Below are 12,849 nucleotides of genomic sequence, written 5' to 3'. Positions count from 1 at the left end.
AGCTACTCAGAGAGAGAGAAGCCAACACAGAGCTCGGCTGGAAATAAAAGGCTGGAATCTGGGGCGTTTAAGCACAAACTGTAACAGTTTCAAAGGAAAAGCACTTTTGTTTGCAGACAGTGGAGTGGAACAGAGATCCTGCCCTGGCTGGCAGCAGCTTTGAACCACTGCCTAAGCAGCAGCAGGAGCTGTAACAACTGCAGTGAGAGTGCAAGGCCTCTGCAGAACTGTTGCCAAGTGCTGTGTTTAATTCAGGTTCCCAGAGCACTCCTGACAGGCTCTGGTTTGCACACACGGCCCCGAGGAGACACATGCAGACCCTGCTCTGGGCAGGGGACAAGAATGTGGGTGCAGAGTGGCACAGGAATGAGACACGTGCTCAGAAACTCAAACATCACCACAAGTGTGATTCAAGGATTTATTAATTCTTACATGCAAAACATTCTGCTAATTGCATTAGCAAAAGATCAATGTAAAAACTTCACAATTTTGCAACTTTTAAATTTTGCTTTAGTGGTTGAAAGGGTGTAGTTCAACATCATATTCCTGCCAGTTTAGAAGGTACAGAACATTAGCACTAATTACAGAACCTCACAGACCCGTTACCGTTACAATCTATGCTGCACATGGAGTGACAGAGAACACTTGTCTGCATTAGTCATGTTACACTGGGGGGGATCTTGCAAATAGTGACACTTGAGAAGGTTTGTCGTTTACAAGAGGTTTAAAATATAAAAATTACTAAAATGTCTAAAGCTGCTTCACATGATTTTTACACCTAGTTAATAGACTAAAAGCTCAGAAAGCATAACTTACTGGGTCAGGAATAATGGGAAAATAAGGATATGCTTGAACGTTCTACTCTATAAAAGAAAAAGAAAGCAAATTTCTATAATCAGAAAGGTTTTTAAAATACAAGTTATATTGCTCAGTAAGAAGAGATTCTACAAGAAAAGCGTTTACTACATAAAAGTGGGAATGACTGGTCCAGAATTGAACCTACATGAATGCCCTACTTGAAATTCAAAGGAATTTACCTATGAACACCAACCTCTCTCCACTACTGCACCTCTGGGAAAATGGTGGCTGAGCTACCCTGGCAGTGTAGTGTAAGTCATCTGTACAGTGTCAAATACTGTCTGGCACTATTGTCTGATCCAACCCAATATTCCATTTACCCATCACAACACAATGCTGTCAAAAGGACTAGATACACTTCAGTAAGAATAGTTATTTATTTTTTTAAATCACAGCAGCAAGAACTAGATTGCAACCAAGCCCTTACCAATGATAAAGCGTTTACACTGTGACTCAGGAGTGTCAGTCACTGCCAGGGGTTGGGGTTCAACACCCACCACAGGCAGTGGCTGCACTGAGAAAACATTGAATAACAAAACACGTCAGAGCGCAGTGTTCTGCTCATTCCCGGTACTGTTACTTACTGTGAAAAACTAGAAAGATTTCGCATTTCCTACCAGAAATTAGAGTCATTTTCAAGAAGAATCTTTAAAAAACAGTTTAGTGCTTAGTGTTCGTAGCACAACAAAGCAACTTAGTTCAGCAGATAAGTTTGGCAACACTTAATTGAGCAAGAAGAGGATTTTAAAAATAAGGCTTCACATAGGTGTGTCTTTTCAGGAGTTTGCTCTTAGAAGAATGCAAGGTAACGATCATATTTTAAACAAATGAAACCATGAAATTGTCAACTGGTTCATGAATTTATGGTAGAGAACTAATTTATAACAGAAAAACTTGGCATGTGAATGCTCCTTTGTTTGAGCAAAGCACAGGGTTGATGGGGTGGGGGAGGGTGATGTTTACAGCAGCAGACATTTTCTCTTCCTCTTCTTTACAGGAGGGGGGCACAGCACTGCTCGAATGGCTTCATCAAACACTGTCTTGAGGCCTCTCTGCGTAAGCGCTGAGCATTCCAGGTATTTCACTGCGCCTGGGGAAGCAGAAACACAGTTACAAAGCAGTTTTCCACAACCCAGCAGCACCACTCCCAGCTGACCCCACACCAAAAGCCAGGCATTTAATTTAATTAAGGTACAGCTTCTTCCACAAACAAAATGCAGCTGCAGTCAAAAACCACCCCAGAGGCTCATACCGATCTCTTTGGCCATGGCAAGGCCCTGTGGGTAGGTGATGGGAGTCAGCTTCTTCTCCTTCAGCTTCTCAATGGTGTCCTTGTCATCCCGGAGGTCGAGTTTGGTGCCCACGAGAATGATGGGGGTGTTGGGACAATGGTGCCTCACCTCAGGATACCACTGGAAAAAGAAACAGTGTCTCTTGTGTGGGGGCAGATTTCCACAGAGGCCTTCGACTGTCACCCTGGGAAGGCTCACAGTCCTTCCTGGGTCAGTCAGCGAAGGGGAGCAGCAGGATCCATCAGGGCAGGATCAGAACAGGGCAGACAGCGAGCCAACAGTGACTTCTGCATGTTTCAAAAATGCACCCCATTAAGGGCTGTATTTTCCTCACACACCAGAAGAACCCTGACCTGCACTGCCCTCGCCCACGGAGACCCCTCCATGTGCTGTGCAGCTGAGCTGTCCAAGGACATGAAATACTGCAACAGTCACAGAGCACGTGCTGGAATGATGCTGATGGAAGGAACAAGTGCCATAAACCTAATTTTTACAGGCATTTGTTCTTAAACTTTTTAATTGTACTAAAAGGAAAGGTGCTGTTTGTGATCTCAGCACCTTGTTGACTGAACACTCTTAGATTACTGTTACCCCATCAACGCATCAAGGAACAACTCATACTTGGAGTGTTTCATGTGCCCTGAATTTCCATGACTCACAAGGGAGGCAAATACATTTCTGCCTTTTCAAAATACATTTCACAGTGCCTGTCAACAACTAAAAAAAAAAAGCACCTAGTGTTTTCCCACCACTGCTGTAAAGTGAACAGAATGAACATTCAGACATAAAGCAGTCCCAGCTCATCCTTACCTTAGCACGGACATTTTCAAAGGAAGCTGGGCTCACGAGGGAAAAGCAGATTAAGAAGACATCCTACAAAACAAGTTGAGAGCAGTCAGCCCACCAGAGACATGATTGTAAACTCTGCTGAACAGGCCAATATCACCAGTACCTCTGTCACACTGTCAGCTCTATCACACTTGCAAAGGCAAGGTCAGCGATGCAGCCGCACGTGACAATCAGAGGTAGCTTTCCCAGTGGGAAATCCACTCCCAGGCAGCTACAGGCAGCCCCAAAGAGGGGGGAAAACAAACAACAAATAGATTGCAGTCAAATTTATAATCAGCTATTGCAGTAGCCAGCAACTAGAACACAATATCACTGCCTTGCACGGGGTTTTTTCCTCTAAATGTCATTTCTTCTTCACTGACAGGGAACTCATCAGCACTGGATGTTGCAAAGTGTGAACTATTAATATACAACTCTAAAGTACTCAACTTGCAAAGGTCAAGTGTACAGTATGGATTGGGGGGGGAAATCACATGAGAATTTCTACAATTATTACTTCAATGCCCAAATCAGAAGAATCTTGCAAAACTTCTTCAGAACCTCTTGTAAAACTTCACTTCTGCTGAATGTCAGTATAAAAAAGATTTCAGAGTTTCTCTATAACTAAATTAGGATTAAGAAGGGCATTAAAAAAATCTCAAAGATCCCTCCTTTTCTTTCTAAATAAAGAGACAGCAAAAAGAAAAACAGGTGTTTTTTAGGGATCTTGCACATGTTGCTTTTCAAGTGAAGGCAAAAGATTTTAAGAGTGAGCAGGTAAAAACATTTCAGAGCATGTTTATATAACTGCAGGACACACTTCAGAAAACAAGGAGCTTCACTGCTGACACACTACAGTCTACAAGCACTTAGAACAATCCCCAGATTCGTGTCTCTGTGCTGATGAAGATTAGTCTTGCTCTATGACCCAAAACTCAACGAGTGTCTCTCAAACAAACCCAACTTTCCCCAACCTACCTCTGCATCCGACCTCACTCCGGTCCCACCCGTGTTACAGAATCAGGCATTGCAGGGTTAGTTGATTGTGCTGCATTTCAAGGCATTTGTTAGGTCAGCAGCTGCCATCTGCACTGCTAAGCACTTGCAACCCAGTTGTTCATGCATCACCCCAACAAGTTTCCGTAGCAGCGTCCCAGAAGAAGAAAGAAACAACATCAAATAATGTGATACTATGGCCACTACTTCTGTTTTCCAATTTTGCAAGTTTGCGGTGACTCAAGTGCTGCACATCACGCAGACTCTCTCCTTTACTAGCTCCAGAGATCAAAAGGTGTGGTGTCACCACCAGGAATTACTGGAAGATCTCGGGTGTCTTGCACGCTACCAATCTTAAGTAGGAAAAGCTATTTATTTGTGAGAAAATATTTTATCTTAGCCATATAAAGAAATTTGATAACAGAGTTCTCAGATCTAGGAATCTGATAGTTCCAAGAAAAGTAGTTGTTCAAAAAATAGGGGCCAATTTATCACTATCATAAGCAAGACAAGATGACAGAACTTGGAACTGAGGTTTATTTAAAGTTTTACATACGGCAATAGGTTCATCTGTCAGACTGGAAGATATATTCTTACCATTGGTTCCTCCAACCTAATAACAGTAGGAGATAAAGTTACTCCTCAAATGGATTTAAGGGAAAACGTTCTCAGTCAGCAACTTGTGCTCACAGATGTTCTCAGAGTGGATTTTCTTCTTAAGAGAGACGCTGCCCTGTAACTCAGCACAACCAACTCCCTGCACCCAGGACAGGCACAGCCTTCCCAGAAACCACTGTCTGCACCGGCAGGGGGACCTGCCAGAGCAAACCTCCCCTGGAAAGCATCCTACTAACAACTGCTTTTTGCTTTGGTCCCCCCGAGGAAAGAAAGTTAACCTATTCTGTCCCAATTTCCTTCCCCGAGTATTTGGAAACACTAGTAGATTTGGAATAAATTCAGGAGAAGGGATTAAATTCCTGTATATTTCAAGGAATAAAAATATGAGTAAGGGGAAAAGATGCAGATTAATGCAAAGCCCTCACCGTGAAGTTCCCAGCTGGTGCTGCTGGGTGGCTGATCCCAGCACACACACACTGCCCCAGTAACCACCACCTGCTGCTTTCACCCTGCCCAGGACACAGTTCAGGTGCACACACAGGGAAAGGGGGGAACAAAGAACACGCAGGGGGGGAGTTTTAAATAGCACATAGAAGGAAGAGGGAGGTTGAACACAGATCCTAAAAAAAGGTCAGGCTTCATCAGTACCACTGTTCTCTTCCTCTGTGCTTTTTGGCAGTTTCGTGGGGGTGATGAATCTCACACTGCACGAGGATAAAATCTGCAGATTGCTTCACAAGAAGTTCAAGACTTACCACCCTGGTTCATTTTCTGCTGTAAAGCAACCCAAATAACTGAAAGTACTTCAGACCTGTACTTAACAGTTATACCTGCTTGTACAGAAGGCATTTTTTCCACCAGATGCTCAGATGGAATTCTTTTGCAGTCCACCAGAAAGCCACGGTCACCTCAGCAGGCTGCAGACAGGCACGTGCATTCTGTCCCTTTGTCACAGGGGAGGCACAGTGTATTCCCTCCCAACTCGACTTTCTCACACTACTAAGTATCTTTCAACAAGCCTTTTTCTTCCCTGAGATATTTTTTTGAAAAATTTTTATTTAGAAAAATTTAAGCGAAGATGAGGCTTTAAGTATCCTATAAATATCTAAGTATTAGAGAAAACCAGCTTTCCATTGTCTCTCTTCCCAAGAGAGACAGGTATTTTTGCATTTCAACTATAGTTGCCCACAACTGGCAAGTTCTTACTCATCATGGGCATTGCTACTGAGGGGAAAGCCTAAAAACTGTAAGAGTTAGTGAGCAGTGAATTAAAGAAAATCGTGAATTAAGATAGTTTACTAAAAATAGCACCAGGGTTCCTTAAATAAGATTCACATCACTCAAGAGAGCAGTCATGCTGCAGATAAGTGGAACAATGTTGCATTTTACATTATTACCACTGAACATATATCTGACAGTTAACAACAGCAGTAATCAATGCCAAGAAAACCCTGCAAATTACCCTTTCTTTACTTGTAGCACAGCTCCACCAGGTAAAAGTCACTGCTCTAAAGAGATTAGAAAACCAGCCTCTACAAAGATTGACTGTAACTCAGGTTGCACTGGAAAGAAGAGAACAGATCACTTCAGCGTTTTCCTCAAACATGGAAAGATGCAGGATGCAGGCAGGACTTAACCAGTTGCAAACAGGGAAGGCAGAAGCACATCTGTATCGATGTTACAGCACAAACTACAGTAAGTAATAAAACAGCCACGGGCTCAAGTGTGATGGAATGCTGTGCCTCTGTCAATACCAATAATCTCTTCATTCAGTGCTGCCTCTTTCACGTGTAGAACATCTTCAGAGGCTGAACAATATCAAGTGCTTAGCAGTGACAGTGTCAGGTTGCAGCCAAAACGGGCCTAAAAACAAAAACAAACCCTGCTTTTGGCAGGCATGCTAACCTTGAAATCAATGGCCTGGCTGATGGGACTATTAACTAAGAGGTTTTTGCGTTTGTTTTGGGGTGGTTTTTTTCTTTTTCCTTTTAAATCAAGCATTCTGGCCGATTCTGAGGCTGCAACTACACAAACGCCAACAAGTACCAGTGCACACAAATACACAACCATGCAAATTTTAACTTTTGTAGAGCTGTACACACATCAAAGTTCATAAATTACAGCTACAGCAAGATGAAGGAAAGGAGCTTGCAACAAGTCACTAAGAAATACAACTGCAGGTGTGACAATGCTGGCCCGTTGTTCAGAAAGAGAAATGCTTTATGTGAGACAAAGCTGCTGAGACTCTCTGAGGTTTCACAGAGCATCCTTACTGTTTGTGGGTAGGAGAGTGGACGTAGTCTGTCATAGTCCTCTTGACCAGCTGTGTCCCATAAACCCAGATTGACTGGTTTGCCATCAACCATTACATTGGCAGAGTAGTTGTCAAAGCTAAAAACAAACAGAGAGTTGGCTGCATTAGTTGGCAGTACAGTAAGGCACCCAAGGACTTTTTCCTCACAGAGCCCTAATTGGGAAAACTAGGGAAGAAACTTTTATTGCATCCTTCTGCTCCCCAGAGACAGTAAAGCTGTTCTTTAAATAATGAGGCTGGTATTGGGTAATGGAATAAAAAAATATGCATAACAGATTTGGTCCAAGCTGAGCAGAAGTCATCTTTGTCATGGCTCTTCCAAGGGAAGAGTTAATCCCAGTGAGCAGAGGAAAGCAGGGATGTACTTAGCAAGCACTTTCCAGCCTTAGTGGGACATTCAGCAAGTTAATCTGTCTCATGTTGTAAGATTTAGAATAGAATATACATGAGCAGCAACCAAGGAATTCTTAATAACAGGAGCAGGTAAGAGAAAAGCTTATTAATCCTGCTAATCAAAACCCCCTCCAATGAAGTGTCAAAGGCAATAACCAGGGGCCAGTGGAGGCATCGTTATCATCTCATCAATACTGTGAGTGCAAAGGTTTTAATGACTCGTTAAGGCTCAACCACTTTCACTGGGAACACAAGACACTGTAATGCAAAAATCTGAATTTAAGACCAAAGAAAAGAATCATGAGTAAACTAAGGCAACAAGGCCTCGGCCAGGTAACATCTGTACATCTCCTTAGAATGTATTTGGTTATCTGAAAAACTCATCAAAATATAGAGATATCTGAAAAGGGCAAAGAAGTTGCTCATGTATAAGACACCTCCCCCCACCAGGCCCTCGGAAAGAGAACTGCACTAATTCCGATACCGACAAATCCGCAGGGGAAAGAAAATGGGAAGCACCAAAATAAACGAGTCTCCACAGTCTGGCCTGAGGAGCTCCAGAGCTGTGACTGGCTTAGCACAGCATTGGCAGCAGCACAAAAAGTGGAGAGAACAAACAAACAAAAAATCTCCAGCCATGCAAGCCAACTATTCCTGACTATGACTTGATGTTTTACAAGCTGTTCAGCCTTGGGACTGCTTATAATGAATGACATTAATGACAGAAACACTATTTTAAAAGAGAACATCTGATAAAATGTTAGCAAGTATTAGTCCCTGTTCAGCCAGGGCAAAGGGAGCCAACACTGAGGGACCATGAAGGAGCACTGGTGCGACTGTGCTAAGCAGTAAAAGCCCAAAGTGCTTCTCCCTATACACACCTGGGTACTCAGCTAAACATTTCAGATGGAACTGAGGGGCACTTGCATTGTATTCAAACAATTCAAATAAGGAACCTGGAATGGCAGTAGGCACAGAGAAGCTGACAGAAATGGGTTATTTGACAAGTACTTACACGGTGGGTATATACTCTCCAGGAAATGCATTGGTTGTGTAGCTGATGAGCAGGCATGTTTTACCTACAGCACTGCAAAAACAGAAAGTTCACATGTAAAGCACTTTCACCCAGAATAACAAGAAATCATATTCCTTTTACAGGAAGAAGACTAATTACACCCAGTCACCTCAGGACCTGTCTCCCAAGGAGTGTCACTGAGGAGTGTCAGCAGTCACTGGGCAGGAAACCAGCTGACAGACTGCAGCCTGAAGATAACTGGCAATGAAAACACACCTAATATAAACATCCATTTTGTGAAGTCATAAATTACCTAATTTTGTAAATTTTAGACACAAAAAACCAAACACGAGTATTAATAAGACTACTAACATCTGCTGGTCACCTGAGTGATAACTCATGTATTCTCATGCCTTACTCCAACTCCCTGAAATAAAAAAAAAAAAAAGAAGTATTTCCAGATACCCTTTCCATAATTCCAAAACTGTTATATTTTCCAGAAAATGGTATACTTGCACATAAGTAAAATTAAAGAAAGGATGGAAATATAATTTCTCAACACATCATTACTTTTGAATATTTAAGGAACAAATACGAATTATTTATTGCTATTGCAAAGACTCCCCATGTGCATTCGCCAACTATTCAAACATTTCATGAACTGATTTACAGATAAATCACATTCCACTATTGGAACACCTGGAACACCAAACCTTTCCCTACTAATCTAATTCTCAACAGCCTCAAATGGGGGCAGGACAAGGTTCCGTTCCAGGTTCCTTTCAAATCTCTGGCAGCCACGTCCTTCCCTCTCCACATCTTACCTGGAGTAAAACATCACATTAATGACACCTTTGAACTTTTGTTACAGTTTCAATTAAAGTGTTGGAAAACTTGAAATTTTTTAAAACAGACTCTGCAAAGAGTGTTTCTGACACTGCAAGCTGGTTCCCTTGTAGGCTTCCCACTTGCATAATCCTTTAACAGTGTGAGATTCCAGGGGTGAGCATGCAACTAGTTCCTCCAAGGATACCACCAGAGCCCTGCAGCCCAATCCCTCCTCCCAAACAGAGGAGCTCCGTGCAAGGAAAACTGCATTGTCTTGCAGATGTTTTATCACCACAGCGATTTGCTCAAAGTCAGCAGTAACTCTGAAACCCAACTGCACCTACACCATGATCTCGCCATTAGCATTGGGTTTGACTCATGAGCCTCCTGAACTAAGTCTGTCACAAGTCAATTTGAGCTTTGTCACAACCATTAAGTCACAGCTCAGTCTGTAACAGGTCTCTCAGTTGAACTTTAAGCAGGTCCAGGCTGCATTAGCCCAAGAAGATATTTGAGAGCAGCATCTGACAACATCACCTTAAATACCTGAGCTATGGAAGAGTTGCTTCAGTGTGCAAAATTAGCTGGGATTTTGTCTTACATGCCCATTTTTAATTGTAATTTATGTTTCTGAGCCAATACCTACCATAACACCCCATCTGCTGCAACTCTCTCTGATCATACCATGCAGTTTTCCACCCTGTTTTTCACCTCCTCACACAGTCTGAGCCTTTTTTCCTTTCAGCATGCACTCTTACCAAGCTATAATAACAACATAAAAGGGGGCATTTAATTCTGTTCTCCTTAAGTAGAATCTCTGAACATTTCCCTGTAGTAACAGGCTTGAGATACACTTGTGCTCAAAAGCAGAAGATGGATTTACCCTTTAAAGACTTCTGTGGGAAAGAATGGGGGAGCAGCTCACCCCGCAGATACCTATTTAACAGCTGTCAAGAGAGGAGATCCCATCTCAGCTCCTGCACCAGCACTCACTGACTGCAACAAGCCAGAACAGGGAGGGAAGGAAAGTTATTCCTCCCCCATAAGGACAACTTGCTATTTTAGCTGCCTGCTGATGAGTTAGACCAGTTTGGATATATTGCTGAACTGCTCTCACATCACAATCCAGGCAGCTACACTGGGCCAGCTCAGGAAGGACAACTGAGAAAACCTTCAAGATCCTGAGAGGAGCAAGAGCCAACTGCTCTGGGAGATTTTTTGAGCTGCAGAGACAACGTGTTCTCACGCTTCTAGAACCTGTTTGGTCTGATGCTTCATTTTCCAGTAAGTTCATTACAGGTAATTTTAGCTTCTACCAAATTCATGTTGAACTCAGCATTTTCAGTAGCAGATCAAGAACTTTTCTCTGCACCCAGGCTCCTTTGCTCACCTTGCACTGGAACTGGTGAGTGTGCTCTGGCTAATCACAGCAGCCAGGAAGGTGGTGAGAGATTTCATTCCAAGCTCAGAAGTGCCTGTAGTGTGTTTCTGCAGCACCAATCAGCCAGAGCCGTTTAAACAAGAAAAAACACGTCCAACAACCCTGTTTCAGACTTGCTCCATCCAGGTTTCCTGCCTTCCTTGCCTTTTGGCTCACTGCCCCACGAATCAGATCCTTATGGTCACCAGTCTTAAAAATAAACACTAATGCCTACCTTTATAAAGCACATCCTCTAAGTGCTTTATCAACTTTTTACTTCTGTATTAAAGCAAGTCCCCTAAAGAGAATTCAAAATGTTTGGCAAAATTTAAATCCTTGCACATGAAGGCTGAGACTAAGAAACTAAAATAACACCAAGATTAGTCATAAGATTTCTAGCAACTATTTAATCACGGCTCTGTCCACCCACTATTACATAAATGAAACCAGCAACATTTGACTGTCATTAAAAACATGGCCTACAGAAATCCAGCTTCAAATGCTTAACTAAACTACCTTAACAAAGGACTGCACTGAGTCCCTTTCTGGTTCTGCGTTGCAACCAGGAATCAATGCACTCATATAACCACACATGTATTAATTCCTGAAAACAAAACATATCTTCTCTTTCCTGGCCTTATATACACTAACAAATTCTATGAAATTTCCCCACTGTGTTAGAGCTGCTTGGAGCCATGTTTTATCTGCAAACAGGAGGCAGCCTTCATAAAAAGCTTTGATTGTGCCATTTCTTCCTTTCTCTGCCCCACACGAACCACCCGTCTGGCAAACAGGATGCACAACAGCTCAGCTCTTCACCACTGAACAGCAGCTGAGATTTCTCCAGTACCACCCTCAGATCAAGAGTTCAGGATTTTTGCTACAGTAGGTTTAGCTACACGCGGCTCTGCCAGATAAGCACTAGGACACACCCTCTCTGACACACCACTCACTCGGACACACCCTCTCCCAAATATGCTCTTCAGGACTTAAAATGCTACTACTTTTTTTAAAAACTCTAAAAAGTTCAGTAACACGAGTCACTAAATTTCCAGTCACTGTGCTCTCTACAGACGGCTCGGGAGGGACCTGAAGTGTTCAGCATCTCACACAAATAAGAGGCCAATTACCCTGAACCCCCCTCACAAGCCATCAAATCGAATACAGCACGGCTTTAGCACACAAGGCCTCAGATTAAGCAGAATTCCAAAGAGGGACTCCTAAATCACTGCTCTTGCAGTATTTCTACAATTAAAAAATGCCTACAAAAGAGCATGAAGTGTGACCACTTCCATGGCATCCAGTAATTGGTGATTTCTCCAAAACACAGAACCCTCCTAACATTACATGACATGACTGGAGATTTCATACCACTCAACAGCTGCCTTTTTAGAGTGAAAACAAAGGCTGCTAAAAATAACTTCAACAAATGCTTTTTCTCAAGTGTCAATCACCAGCAATTCCTGCAGTTCCTCAAGCGGCTGCTCCTCATCTGTCCTGCACATTCCTGCTGCTCTCTATCACAGAGCTCAAAGCAACAGTTGCCGTTCATTTTCCCCCAAACAACCCTCAGAGTGAAGAGAAAAAAACCAAGGGGAAAATAGGACAGCCCAACCAGCACACATGGCACGCTCTTCTAGCCAAGTCAGTTGTCTAAACACATACCAGCCAAAACTCCAAGAACAAGCACGAGCTACATATGAGAAACAGCCTACTCATTAACAAATTAAAAATTAATCACAGGTACTTCTAGAGCTCTGTTTATTTTGTTCCCAGCAGATCTTTACGGAGGGGACACAAAACAATACCCAAGTTTTATATTACATCAGCAAATCTTTAACTTGCATTGTTTCACAGGAACACCAAAGCTTTGGCCTTATCTAAGCCAAACATGACACGTTTCTTAGAATACCTGTAATGCTGGAGCTCTTGAAGCAGCAACAGCACAAAGACACACATATAGTTAAGTATTTTTAAAAACATTGAACAGAGGATGATATAGAGCTGCCAAAAATGAGCAATACCTGAACGGAAACTTAAAAGAGAGATTTGTTTCTAACTAAGGAGGAAGGAAAATAAATTACTGTATTTTGTTCACAAATATGTACAGAACTCAAGTAGAATTCCACCACTTTCATTTCTAAGACAAAAAATAACAAACATGTTAGGAAGTGGGATGGTTTACAAACCAGATGACCAAAAGAACTGTTATGTTGAATGAATTACTGAACATTACACAGTTTTTTTGAGTTCTCAAATCTAGTGGAGGAAGTAGACTCAACTTTTT

General features: G+C 42.4%; 1 protein-coding gene across 3 annotated transcripts; it reads right to left on the bottom strand.

Moving 5' to 3' along the window:
* Nucleotides 1-404: 404 nt before the first annotated feature.
* Nucleotides 405-10,809, bottom strand: RAC1 (Rac family small GTPase 1). 3 transcript variants are annotated; one of them, XM_027683733.1, is made up of 7 exons: nucleotides 10,533-10,809; nucleotides 8,315-8,386; nucleotides 6,866-6,983; nucleotides 4,531-4,587; nucleotides 2,961-3,023; nucleotides 2,111-2,270; nucleotides 405-1,948 (listed from the first exon to the last, which is right to left on the bottom strand). In XM_027683733.1, exons 1-7 carry the CDS (start codon nucleotides 10,598-10,600, stop codon nucleotides 1,818-1,820), a joined length of 669 nt encoding a protein of 222 aa, XP_027539534.1. In that variant the 5' UTR covers nucleotides 10,601-10,809; the 3' UTR covers nucleotides 405-1,817. The 3 variants fall into 3 exon arrangements, with proteins under 3 accessions (XP_027539534.1, XP_027539532.1, XP_027539533.1); XM_027683731.1 differs by lacking the exon at nucleotides 4,531-4,587 and having other exon boundaries at nucleotides 10,533-10,615; XM_027683732.1 differs by lacking the exons at nucleotides 4,531-4,587; nucleotides 10,533-10,809 and adding an exon at nucleotides 8,687-8,730.
* Nucleotides 10,810-12,849: the final 2,040 nt, after the last annotated feature.

The sequence above is a fragment of the Neopelma chrysocephalum genome, unplaced genomic scaffold, assembly GCF_003984885.1.
Source record: "Neopelma chrysocephalum unplaced genomic scaffold, ASM398488v2 Primary Assembly neopelma1_65, whole genome shotgun sequence".
Classification (NCBI taxonomy): Eukaryota; Metazoa; Chordata; class Aves; order Passeriformes; family Pipridae; genus Neopelma; species Neopelma chrysocephalum.
Note: the sequence above shows the minus strand (reverse complement) of the source record. Positions and strands in the feature narration are given on the sequence as shown.

Coding starts and splice junctions, on each gene's coding strand:
- RAC1 (XM_027683733.1), bottom strand. CDS start 10,600: ATGAAATCTCTCACCACCTTCCTGGCTGCTGTGATTAGCCAGAGCACA. Junction 8,387..10,532: donor CTCACCAGTTCCAGTGCAAG/GTGAGCAAAGGA, acceptor CTGTTTTTGCAG/TGCTGTAGGTAAAACATGCC. Junction 6,984..8,314: donor GGAGAGTATATACCCACCGT/GTAAGTACTTGT, acceptor GTTTGTTTTTAG/CTTTGACAACTACTCTGCCA.